The 12,490-nt window shown below is 36.7% G+C and overlaps 1 protein-coding gene across 2 annotated transcripts in view; it reads left to right on the top strand.

Annotated features, from left to right (window-relative positions):
* The first annotated feature begins 1,047 nt into the window (after positions 1 to 1,047).
* LOC145266607 (DNA-dependent protein kinase catalytic subunit-like) overlaps positions 1,048 to 12,490 on the top strand; it is a 396,502-nt gene continuing 385,059 nt past the window's right edge. For both annotated transcript variants that reach the window (XM_080122502.1, XM_080122501.1), the window contains exons 1-3: positions 1,048 to 1,207; positions 6,438 to 6,508; positions 8,535 to 8,627. In XM_080122502.1, the coding sequence (XP_079978628.1) occupies positions 1,072 to 1,207; positions 6,438 to 6,508; positions 8,535 to 8,627 (300 nt within the window). In that variant the 5' untranslated portion in view covers positions 1,048 to 1,071. The remainder of the gene's footprint in view (positions 1,208 to 6,437; positions 6,509 to 8,534; positions 8,628 to 12,490) is intronic.

Genomic DNA, 12,490 nt, shown 5'->3' with positions numbered 1-12,490 from the left:
ATCCTGATGAAAATGAACAAACAGTGCAGTTTTAGGCCTTAACATATGTAAATTTGAGTTCTGCACCATGCAAAAAAAGAAATGACCAAGTCCATCATTTGCCCCCTCCTCCCCATTTAGCCCAAAAAGTCCCCAACGCCCTAACATATTTAAATTTGAGTTCAGCACCATGCAAAACTGCTAAATGGACATACACAGAAAATTTTGGACAAATATGGTAAAATAGTCCCAAAAATGGAGTTTTTTTATTAGCCCTAAAAGAGCCCCTGGGGCAAACCCAAAAGTTATCGCGAAGTATAGACAAACAAAATGATATAGAAATCAGTTAGTTACAACTTTTCAGAAAGTTTTATAAAAACCCAAGGCATCAATTTTTTTTAATAAGCACAAAAGTGTCAATTTTAGCCATTTTAACCCGAAAGGCACCCTTAGGGGGGTTACCGGAATTTTCCCGGAAAATCCATTCTGTTACTTTTTAGTCATATCATGTTTAATGTTTGTGCAAAATTTCAAAAAATTCCAACGCATAGTTATTGAGAAAAGTGCGGACAGACGAACAGACAAACGGACAAGGGTGAACTTAAAGGGGGGGGGGAACCAACAACCTGAATTGATATTTTCAATAAAAGTTTTAAAATAAAGCTGTTATGTTGTTTTCTTTCGGCACTTGTGAAGAAGGCATACTCCCAGTTCTGGACCCGTATCGAGGCGGTGATTGAGGCTGAAGGCGGCTACATTGAATAAATGTCATCTCTATTACATAATCAAGTTACCTGAATTGATCTTTTTCAATAAAAGTTTTAAAATGAAGCTGTATTATTGTTTTTTTTTAGGGCGACAATTTTATCGTTCTACCCTGTAAAGGAGAACTTTAATGGAATATTTGTATATCTGTGTATCTTATATAGAGATCAAGTGTTAGCCTCAGGGAAGGGGACCCTTTGATTTATGAGAACTTCGACTAAAGTAAAATGAAACCAAAACTATTTGCTGCAATAAAACAGAAACTAGCCGTCAAGGGCGATAACCCTCTACTGAGAAAATCGATTGAGTTCTCACTCTTGGATTGCAATGGCGTCTCTTCGTTCATTAGAAGATCTTCTCCGACGATTACACGATGTCAATATTCAATCGCTTGATATTCTGGAACGTCTCGTAAAAGATCTTCATGAAGTTTGTATAAATGAATTGACTGATAAAAAAATAGGTAAATCTTCTTTTTTTTCTCTCTCGTCATTTCTTATTATAATTTGCGAATTAATTTTATTGTATTTGCACTTCCGTATTTCGGTGTATTATTTTAAGATTTGACATATCTTAATTTAACACGTGCATTATTTATAATAGAATGGTAAATATATACATATATTAAATCTAACGTCAAATTAAATATAAATATTTGATATAAATATTTTGAACGATCCTCGCGACAGGTGGTTTTGAAAAAGTATAAGTTACATGCCAAAAAGTTTTTAACAAACAAACAAAAACAAAAAAACTGAATTTCCCGCTAAAAAGACTTTAAAACTTTACGTCTGATAAAACTTACTAGTAGTAGTAGTAGTAGTAGTTATCTGTAAAAATTTAAGTGAATCAGAATAAGTCCACAGTAAATGGTGTCCGATAAAAAATGTTCTGTTTTTCTAAAAATGTAAAAAATAAGGTACTACTTCACGGGGAACGTGGACCCTGCGTAAACGGTGTTTTTATTTAATGATTGCTCCCTGAAAGCGCATGCGCAAAATGTTTTCTTTTGTTTATTTATTCACGAAAATTTTTTCGAAGGTACTATTTGATGGGGGATGGGGTCGAAAGCATTATTTGAATATGAATAAAAAAATAATTTAACAAAAAATAAAAATATTTAGTTGAGAAAATAATTTAAAAAATTTAAATAAACAAATAAAAACAAGCACGAAATAAAAGTATGAATCAAATTTACCCAAAGAAATTAAAAAACAAAATTCAAAAAAATAAAATAAATACGAGCGATAAAAAAAAAAAAAAAAAATCTGAAATATATACGAAAATTTTTTCGAAGGTACTATTTGATGGGGGATGGGGTCGAAAGCATTATTTGAATATGAATAAAAAAATAATTTAACAAAAAATAAAAATATTTAGTTGAGAAAATAATTAAAATTTTTTGGTAAATGTTTCGTTTAGGTCCACCTCCACAATTTTCTTAAAAATGACGACATTTAATGGTTTTCGACTATGCTGAATACGAAAATCGCATTGAAATGTTGCAGAGATAAGTAGTTATCAAGATAGAAAAAAATGCATTATGCACGGTAATTTTGGCGGCCATTTTTTTTACGCGCATGCGCGCGCGCCCTAAGCAATCAGAATTTTACACGAAGGAAAAAAACCAAGATGGCCGCCAAAATTACCGTGCATAATGCATTTTTTTCTATCTTGATAACTACTTATCTCTGCAATATTTCAATGCGATTTTCGTATTCAGCATAGTCGAAAACCTTTAAATGTCGTCATTTTAAAGAAAATTGTGGAGGTGGACCTAAACGAAACATTTACCAAACAAAATTCAAAAAAATAAAATAAATACGAGCGATAAAAAAAAAAAAAAATCTGAAATATATACGAAGAAAGTGAAAGAAAACGCTTTCAGGGAGCAATCATTAGATAAAAACACCGTTTACGCAGTTTTACAAAGAACACTTAACAAATGTAGCGTGGTAATGTAGTAATCTTTGATTGTGTAAATTGGGTAGAATTTGATTATTTAAGGGGACGGCTCAACAAGAACTTGTTTACATTGGACTTGAAAGCTATCATGTTGTATTCAGCCGGGAAGCAAGACAGTGGAACAGTGTTTCACATATGGGCTGTTCTGGGAAAGAAATGTTGTTCATGGAATCTGTATTTAGATTTAGGTACTGTCGAACTCCTCAAAGATTCCATGGATCAGGAGATGGGTACACCTATCGGTTTGATGACATCACTGTGGATATGGCTTGTAAAACCCAATGCTGGAAAGATGGTGGGATCCTTCTACCGCTCCAGAAGATATCTCACTACTGATGCAATTCTCTATCTATATAAAAGCCAAGTACGCCCAAGGATGGAATACTGCTGCCATATCTGGGCAGGAGCTGCTAAAAACAGCTTATCCTGCCTTGACAGAGTACAAAATAAACTTCGTGGCTTAGTGGGGGATGCCCTTTTCTCTTCCCTGCGACCTCTCTCCCACAGAAGAGACGTTGCAAGCCTATCTTTGTTCTATCGTTATTTCCATGGTAGGTGCTCGACTGAACTCCAATCTCTGGTCTCCCCTTGCCAATCTTTTACAAAAAACACCCGTCTAGCTGAATCCACTGTCAAAAACTTTCCCCACTCTTTATGCCTAAATCAAAAGTGTAGATTCCATGAACAAAGCTTCTTTCTTAGAACTGCACGCCTGTGGAACTCTGTGCCGTCTGCCTGCTTCCCTCCTGACTACAACTTGGATGTCTTCAAGTCCAACGTAGACAAATTCCTGATGAACCGCCCTCTTAAGTAGACACTTTAAATATCCACACTAACGTACTGTACTTACAATAACCCTTATCCCTGAGTGGCTTCCGGGCCTTGATAAGTGGTGATCACTATGTAAAAAAAAAAAAAAAAAAATGTATAGATGACAACCTCCTATGGGACAACTCAATAGAATCTTCGTTCTGGTACACGATTCACGATATAAATCACTGTGACAACAAAGGGATTGTGTTTAATCTAAACAAGTTTCACTTTTTGGAAATGGAGATAGAATTCACAGAGTTTCTAGTTACTGCAGACGAGGTTAAACCGACAAAAAGAACCACAAAAACCATCCCTACATTCTCTACCCCAACAAATATCACTGGGGTTAGATCCTGGTTTGGACTCGTGAACCAGGTGTTTTATGCCTTCTTACCAGAAGTTATGGCTTCCTTCCAAGAGTTATTGAGGTCGAAGAACAGAAAGTTCTATTGGGATGAAACACTGGGGCACATATTCTAAGAATCAAAGAGAGTGATAGTGGACATGATTCCATTTCCGTTTGCTAAAAAACGTTTTTCTTTTTTTGTTGCAGACTATCTACTAGTCGGTCAGTTATTTACAAATCCCAAGAGCGATAGGAGCCTGCTCTCTACCGATCCAAATTATGACAACAGGATCATTACCAACACCTTCAAAATCCAAATCCGGATGATTCAACACTTGAGGGCACTCTCAACAAAGTTTCCAGCCATGGCTATGGTCTTTGGTGTGGTTCCAAATGAAGGAGAAGCTTTAGCCCTGGTCGGGTTAGGGTTAGGGTTAGTCTATGGGGTAGAATTTTACCAGATATTCATACTCGGATGCCCAGACGTACTAGTAACAGTGGATCCCGTACCACTAATAAAAATATTTTCAAACCAAGCCCTCAAAAACAAATAATGGTCTTATTAGAGCCATGCCCTTCTTTTTCCAACTTGATAGTTCTTGCTGAAAACTGAAAATGTTATTGTTGCTATATAGGCTATGGCTTAAAACAATTCATGAAGAGAGTTAACTGTGTTCATATGCCACAATCGCGATGAGTAAAAAAAATGTAAATAAAAACGTTTCATGGTTTATATTTTTTTTTTATATCACTGTAACATTCTCATAAACAATCGTAAAACGAACATTAACACAGTCTTTTCACACAAACGCATACACACTGCATATGTAGTGTGAGCAATCAAGAAACACAATAAGTATCCTTTACATATGTGCAATCTTCGTTCTTTTTAGCGTCGCTTTTCATGCGTGTTTGACTGTTGATCCCCTAGTGGTTATGATTTTCTGTTAACTCAAGACAAATAAAAACTCAGTCATGGAAACACAATGAAGACTTCTGGCTGTTTCAAAGGTTTTATTTGGGAGAGAGATTCATTCATGGGGGGAGAGACCAAAAATGACTACTTTCTTACTTAACTTTTTTACTTAGCCTTAAAATGGTCAATGAATGAACGATCTTGAGGGAATTCATTTACATCCCTATATTGTTGGGCACGTCTGGTGTAGCTGCTTCCTTGCCTCGAAACTGTTCCCATCCTCAAGCATATTGTGATGTAGATGCGGTGAACGCTGATAGTTTATCGTCAACCAGAAAACAAATTACAACACAAGCGCGTTTTTTAGGAAAATATGAAATTATTATTTATTTCTTGCATCATGTGTGTGCACCCAAGCTGTAGACGAGATGGATTCAACAGCAGGCTCGTCAAATGTTGCTTTCTGACTACTGCTTGTGCTTCCCTTCTGGTATATATGTGACCTGTTCTCTAATAAGTGTTCCAACCCCAGCAGCTGTAGGGGTCAATTATTTAACTTATTCACCTCCAGCGACATCAGTTTTGACAGCATCACCCCCAACGCTCAGTGCGTTATGGTTACTGACTGTCATGTCTTTTAACGGTAAATGCTCCTACGAACTGCAAGCACTTGTACCTTCTCAATATAAATACCCCCCCCTCAACAAACCTGACAAGCAGCTAAATCCCACCCCCACACAGTAGAGATCCCTAGATGTAAGAAAGCTTTCTATTCCAGTAGTTTCTTTCCCAGAACTGCTAGACTTTGGAATTCCCTTCCGAGTCCCTGCTTCCCCAAATGTACTGACATGCAGAAGTTCATGTGTAACGTGAATTCTACATCTTGCTGCCCAAATTCCTACATTCCTACATAGTACCCCTGTAGATTATGTCCCTGATAGTAACCCCCTACATCTAAGTGGCAATGTGCCTTGTTTGGGGTGAAAATGTAATTTAAAAAAAAAAAAAAAGGGGGGGGGCGGATTCAACAGCAGGCTCATCTAATGTTGCTTTCTGATTGCTGACTTGTGTTCCAACCTCGGTAACTGAGGGGGTCAATTAACTCCGGTGACATCAGTTTTGGCAGTATCATCCCCAACACTCAGTGCGTTATGGCTACCGATTGTCACGCATATCTTTTTTTTTTTTTTTTTTTTTTTTACACAGTGATCACCACTTATCAAGGCCCGGAAGCCACTCAGGGATAAGGGTTATTGCAAGTACATACCGTTAGTGTGGAGATTTGATGAAGTGTTTTCTTAAGGGGGCGGTTCATTAGGAATTTGTTAACATTGGACTTGAAGACATCCAAGTTGTACTCAGGTGGGAAGCAGGCAGACGGAACAGAGTTCCACAGGCGTGCAGTTCTAAGAAAGATATCTGTGCACAGTTTCAACATGCGACATGATCATTTCTTGTGTAATTATTCACACTTGTCATTCATCTTTCATTCAACCCTGGAAACGCGTCTGTTTTACAGATCTGGGTTATCTTGACATGCACTAAGCATGACCCTGGTCAAAATTCACACTAGCTAACTTAATCGCTATTGATGTAGTGCCCTTAATATGTAACATTTATACTAAGGATTCTCCTTTTTTTTTTTTGTTGTAGAACCTTTCAATTCTTTGCTGTTTGATCAACAATTAGGCGTTGTCCGGTTCCTCCTAACAAAAGACACTTTGGTAAGTGTAGAGGCTAATACTTTATTTCAAATTTTCATAATTTTAATTTTTACTTTTGCTCATTTTTATTTTCTATTTTTGTCTTCATTCATTAATTTTTTCTTCCTTTTTCCTTTTTTCTTTTTCTTTTTTTCTTTTTTTTTTTTTTTTTTTTTCACTCATGTTCACCCCTTACAAAGCATATCGCCACTTGGACATAAGGGGCTACTATTTGGGGCCATGTCTAGAAAAGATTAACCAGGAATTTGTTAATATTACATTTAAACTTCTGCATATCAGAACAGCCAAGGAAGCAGGCAGCAGGAAGGGAATTCCAAAGTGTAGCTGTTCGAGGGAAGAAACTATTAGAATAGAAAGCTTTCTTTCAGTTTTTGGACAACAACAGTGAAGGGGTGAGATTTTGTTGCTAAGTGGGTTCATCGGGGATATATACGTTGAGGGGGTAACAGTGAAACGAGTTCATCAGAACACATTCCATTAAAATATTTGTAAAACAGGCACAGTGATGCAACATTGCGGCGATGGGACAGAGGCTGGAGCTTAGTTGATAAAGTGGGACCGATTAGATTGACAACTCTTTTTTGAATTTTATCTAAGAAAAGGCTAGTGGTAGATGCACCAGCCCAGATCTGGCAACAATACTCCATGCATGGGTGAATGGTGGCCTTGTAGAGGTACGATACTCTCAGGTGTGAGTAGTCTTCTAGCTCGATAGAGGGAACCCACCTTCTTTGCAGCAGCCTTTCCAATGTCCTCGATGTATTTATTCCAATTCATATTGCCTACAAATGTTAGGCCGAGGAGTTTGAAGTGATGGCGTCACGATAAAAAATACCCTTGATAGCCCTGGCGAAGCATCAAGTATTCAGCTACCGACAAGATTTGGACTATGCTACAAACTCGTGAGTTCAGTCTCGGCTTCAGCCACATGTTACGTTACAAGTCCTAGGCCTCTGTGGAGCCCACTTTGGGAAACCCTGCATTAGGGTTCTCATTCTTTCCAAAAACTTAGTGATCCATGAATAGTAAACTGGTTGACTGTTGGTATAATCACGTTGACACACTAGTTCCTGTTAGATTACCAAAGTTAAGCAACATTGAGCCTGGTCACTATTAGAATAGGTGACCATTAGGAATTCTAGGTGTTATATGTGCTCTCTGTTTATCTTGGCATTGTTTCCAGTCGTCCTGGACCTCTCCTTGCCACTGGACTCAAGCAGTGCCGATTCAGGTATGGATTGTGTAACTCCTACCTCGCAACTACACGCGCAGCTGCCCTTACAAGAGGTATCCATTGTCCTCTGAGATTGAATGGAGGCAGTGAATGATGAATGACTGCTGGAAGTCCTTTTTCAAATTCATATCCTGCTTTTAGATTCCGTAAAACAAGTGTCAACAGGATGAAACGGCTGACAAAAGGCAAAGGGGAAAAAACTATCACCCCGGAAAAACCATCTCTTAATTTTCACTTAATGCAACAGTTAAATTGGTTTCCGAATTCTTTATGCTATTCGTTATAGATGTTCGGAAGATTAGTTTTATTATTATTATTGTTGTTGTTGTTAATCCGGCAGACTAAGAGTGTAAAATGTTTTTGACTTGTGATGGGGGGTATGAGACGAATGGATTTGCCAATCATTTTTATAACCAACGGCTGTGCTAAACAACCAATGAAAACGTTTCAAAATTATTATAAAAATTGTCGAATGTTGGATTCAATCAGTTCGCCGTTAACTACGCCACGGACCGCATTTGATTCTTGGCCGCCATCTTGGTTACTGATCTGAACTACGCCACCATCTTGGTTACTGATCTGAACTACGCCGCCATCTTTGTTCAACACAATATCTCAGAACTTAAGATTTTAACTATGTCACGGACTGCATTTGATTCTTGGCTGCCATCTTGGTTACTGATCTGAACTACGCCGCCATCTTTGTTCAACACAATGTCTCAAAACTTAACAAAGAGAAATATAATATAGAAACCTCGTCGTCAAATAATTCTGAAATCTTTTTATTTTTAGTCTCCAGACGTTAAAGCAAAATTATTGGAGTTTTTGAGTAAATATGTCGAACAAGTCAGCAAGAAAATCCAACCATATGTGATTGATCTCAAGGTAAGATATTTTTTTTTTTCTTTACAATTTTTCATTTATTTATTACTTTGGTGATATGATCGGAACCCGTGGCGGCTGTTGCCAGATGTAAATCATGTCACCGAACGACATAGCCGAAACTTTACTTTTTTATGCTTAATATTTAACTTAATTATACAATTTTAGTAATGGGAATTTATAGTATGTCTCCGAACTAGTTTTACTTTTTTATGCTTAATGTAGTTTACTATTGTTACAAGAACAAGTCGCCTAGTCTTGTAAGTAAAAATGAGATAGGGTAGATCGAGAATTGAACTTGCTAATCTAGCTTTAGAAATAGGTTCTAAATTAAGATTCAGGAGAATTCCGATCATGTATTTAAAATAAATAATATGATATGTTATTATTAAGATTCAGGAGAGTTTAAAATAAATAATACAGATATGTTATTGGAAATGGAATGTAGAATTACCCGTTGTTTAGTTTCACATAAAATAGTTTAGAGATGTTGTTTAAAAAAGGAACTTGATGATTCAATTCTGTTTATGTGAAAAACACGGGCATCATTCACACACGCTTGCAAAGAAGAATTCTCTAACCTAATTTTCGACTAACCTATTTTACAATGTTTAACATTTTCTATTGTTCGGATCTAGATAACTTTAATTTCATTTTCATAAACAGAATTGGATCATCAAATTCCTTTTTCACATAAACAGATATCTAAACTATTTTATGTGAACTTAATAATGGGTAATTCTACATTCCATTTTCAATAACATATCTGTATTATTTATTTTAAACTCTCCTGAATCTTAATTCCAAACCTAGCTTCCCAGGTTCAAATTCTCGGACTATCCTATCTCATTTTTACTTACAAGAACAGGCGACTTGTTCTTGTAGCACTATTTCCGCCGATTCTTCCGACTGCTTTGCTCATCTTGAGTTTTATTTTCACATCTTGATATTCTCATCATCATATTTTCACGACGTTTCAATCAATGTAAACTCTGACCTTCTTCAGGTGTATTTTGTTGAACTCTGGTAATTTTTCTGTCGACTAGGGATTCTGTTCCATTGATTGTCTTCAAGTCCAATGTAAACAAGTTCATGATGAGCCGTCCTCCTATGTAATCCAACTTACAAAAATTCCACTACCTATGTTAATTACGCTATAATCACATTGACTAATGTATACCCATTAAACCTTATCCTGTAGTGGCCTCCGGGTCTTGATAAGTGGTGATTCCTGTGTAAAAAAAAAAAAAAAATGAATAAATAAAAAAAATGGATAAAAGTCCTAAGTAATTTGCAGTTGTATTTTGAGTGTCACCCATACTGAGGACTCAGCCTTCAGAAGAGTATGCTTTATCCATTATGCCGCAACTCCTTGCGGACAATGTAACTGAAATGTTTTGAAAATAACACTCAAATAACATTATTTGGACTACTTGCTCATCTTGATATTATTTTCACAACGGTTTAGTCAATGCAAACTCTGACCTTCTTCAGGTGTATCTTGTTGAACTCTGATAATTTTTTTTTTTTTTGTTGCATTTTCACCCCAAACAAGGCACAGTGCCACTTTGATGAAGGGGGCTACTATCTGGGGCATAATTTGAAGGGGTACTATGTAGGGAGTTGAGTAGCAGGAAGGCGAGATGCTGTATGTACCATGAGGTAAAATACCAGGTTGAGAAACTAGCGCGGGCTATCCTTCTCTCGAGAGTAGATGGGATTCTATCAAGCTGTGGTAGGCACCCCATCTAGTGATGGCGTCATGATAAAAAATACCCTTGATAGCCCTGGCCAAGCATCAAGTATTCAGCTTCAGACAAGATTTGAATTACACTACAAACTCCTGTCGTGAGTTCAATGTCGGCTGCAGCCACATGTTACGTTACGAGTCCTAAGCCTCTGTGGAGCCCACTTTGGGAAACCTTGCATTAGGGTTCTCATTCTTTCCAAAATCTTAGTCGTCCATGAATAGTAAATGGTTGACTGTTGGTATAATCACGTTGACACACTAGTTCCTGTTAGATCACCATAATTTGAAGGGGTACTATATAGGGAGTTAAACAGCAAGATGTCTGTTTACATTACGCCTGAACTTCTGCATGTCAGTACTGTCAGGGCAGCAGGAACCCAGAAGGGAATTCAAGAATTCAAAGTCTAGCAGTTCTGGGAAAGAAACTATTAGAGTAAATGGCTTTCTTACATCTACGGAGTTCTATTGTGTAGGGGTGGGATTTTGCTGCTTGTTTGGTTTGTCGGGGGTATTTTATTACATTTTCACCCCAAACAAGGCACTATATGGGGAGTTGGGCAGCAAGATGTAGGTTCACGTTACACCCATAGGATTCAGCCTTCAGGAGAGTGTACTTTATCCATTATGTCGCAACTCCTTGCGGACAATATAACTGAAATGTTGTAAAAATAACACTCAAGGTGAGAATAGTAGTGCGAAGAATCCAAATGATACAAGTGCAGCTGTATCTATTTTAGTAGAACTACTTGGGAATCTGCACTTATCCAAAGCGTTTCATGGTTGTTGGATATTGAGGATGCTCTAACGAGTAGTAAGATTGATTTTTTTCTGAATTGATTTCTAAATTTCATTTCTTGTCGCGGATTTGTAATGAACTTTAAAATAATCTTGGGTGGGAGGGAAGTGAAAAATAAGGCACTTGTACAGTTTAATGAAAAAAAAAAAAAGGTTATATTGTATGTATCCATTTTGGATTGAAAAAAAAAATTTTACTTAATTTGATTGAGTAGTTTTTTTTTTGTTTTTTGTTTTTTTTTACAGCGGAAAAGCACATTTTTATGACAGTGTGTTGAAGGTAGACATCTTTGAATTTTTTTTTAACACGACACGGGGAGATAACTCAATTTAAAGCGCCGACACCCCCTCCCCATCTTTAATACTAGCTTTTCTTCCTAAAAATCAAACCTTTTGCTCGGTATCATAACAAATTGTTGTTTTTTTTTTTTTTACAGCAAAAAAAAAAACAAAACTACTTGATGAAATTAAGTGGAATTTATTTTCAGAGAACTTCGTTCCATAACGGATACGTACAATTTAAACTTTTTTTAATGTCTTGATTAAACTGTACAAGTACCAAAAAGGAACTTAAGAAAAATGGCTGATTGCATTAACATTTTCATCTTCAAATATATCGTATAAATCTTTCTTTGTTAATGCATGTGGAAGGATATTCAGTTTTTTAACCAAATGGTGTTATTTTGAGGATTTGAAGTGCTTTGGTTTTTAAAATATGATGTTTTTAGTAGAACTATCTTCAAATTTTGGGCTGATCCAAAGCGTTTGATTTTTGTTTTTTGTTTTTTTGTCTTGGAGGGTCACCACTTATAAAGGCCAGGAAGCCACTCAAGGATAAGGGTTAAGTATTGGGTAAATAGTGAGACAAGATCAGTCACAGTGGAACTTGGGTAGGACTAGATTATCCAAATGGACGGGTGAATAGGAATTTATTCACATTAGACTTGAAGACAACCATGTTATAGTCAGCCGGAAAGCAGACAAACGGTGTTGCGTTCCACAGACAAACTATTCTAGGGAAGAAACTCTGCTCATGGAATTTTCATTTAGTCTTGGACACAGTGTGAGGGAAGTTGTTGGCAGTTGTTTTAGCTAGGTGACTTCCGAGGCCTTTCGGCAAGGCACAAAGGATAATAGATACTGCACTTAATCGTTTCTGTTTTTGTTAAACAAACAAAAAAAACATTTTTATCACTTCCTTTTACTAACGACAAAATTAAAGATAACAATTTACTCCTCACACGGGCAAAGTTAGCCGCAATCTCAGCTTTTAATGTGTGAAAGGAGGAGATATCCAACCATCTAAAAGACTCTCTTGCCT

The sequence above is a fragment of the Euprymna scolopes genome, chromosome 41 (genome assembly GCF_053919585.1).
Source record: "Euprymna scolopes isolate OS-2025 chromosome 41, ASM5391958v1, whole genome shotgun sequence".
In the NCBI taxonomy this organism is placed as follows: domain Eukaryota; kingdom Metazoa; phylum Mollusca; class Cephalopoda; order Sepiida; family Sepiolidae; genus Euprymna; species Euprymna scolopes.
The sequence above is the reverse complement of the archived record's forward strand: the minus strand, read 5'-3'. Positions and strand labels throughout refer to the sequence as shown.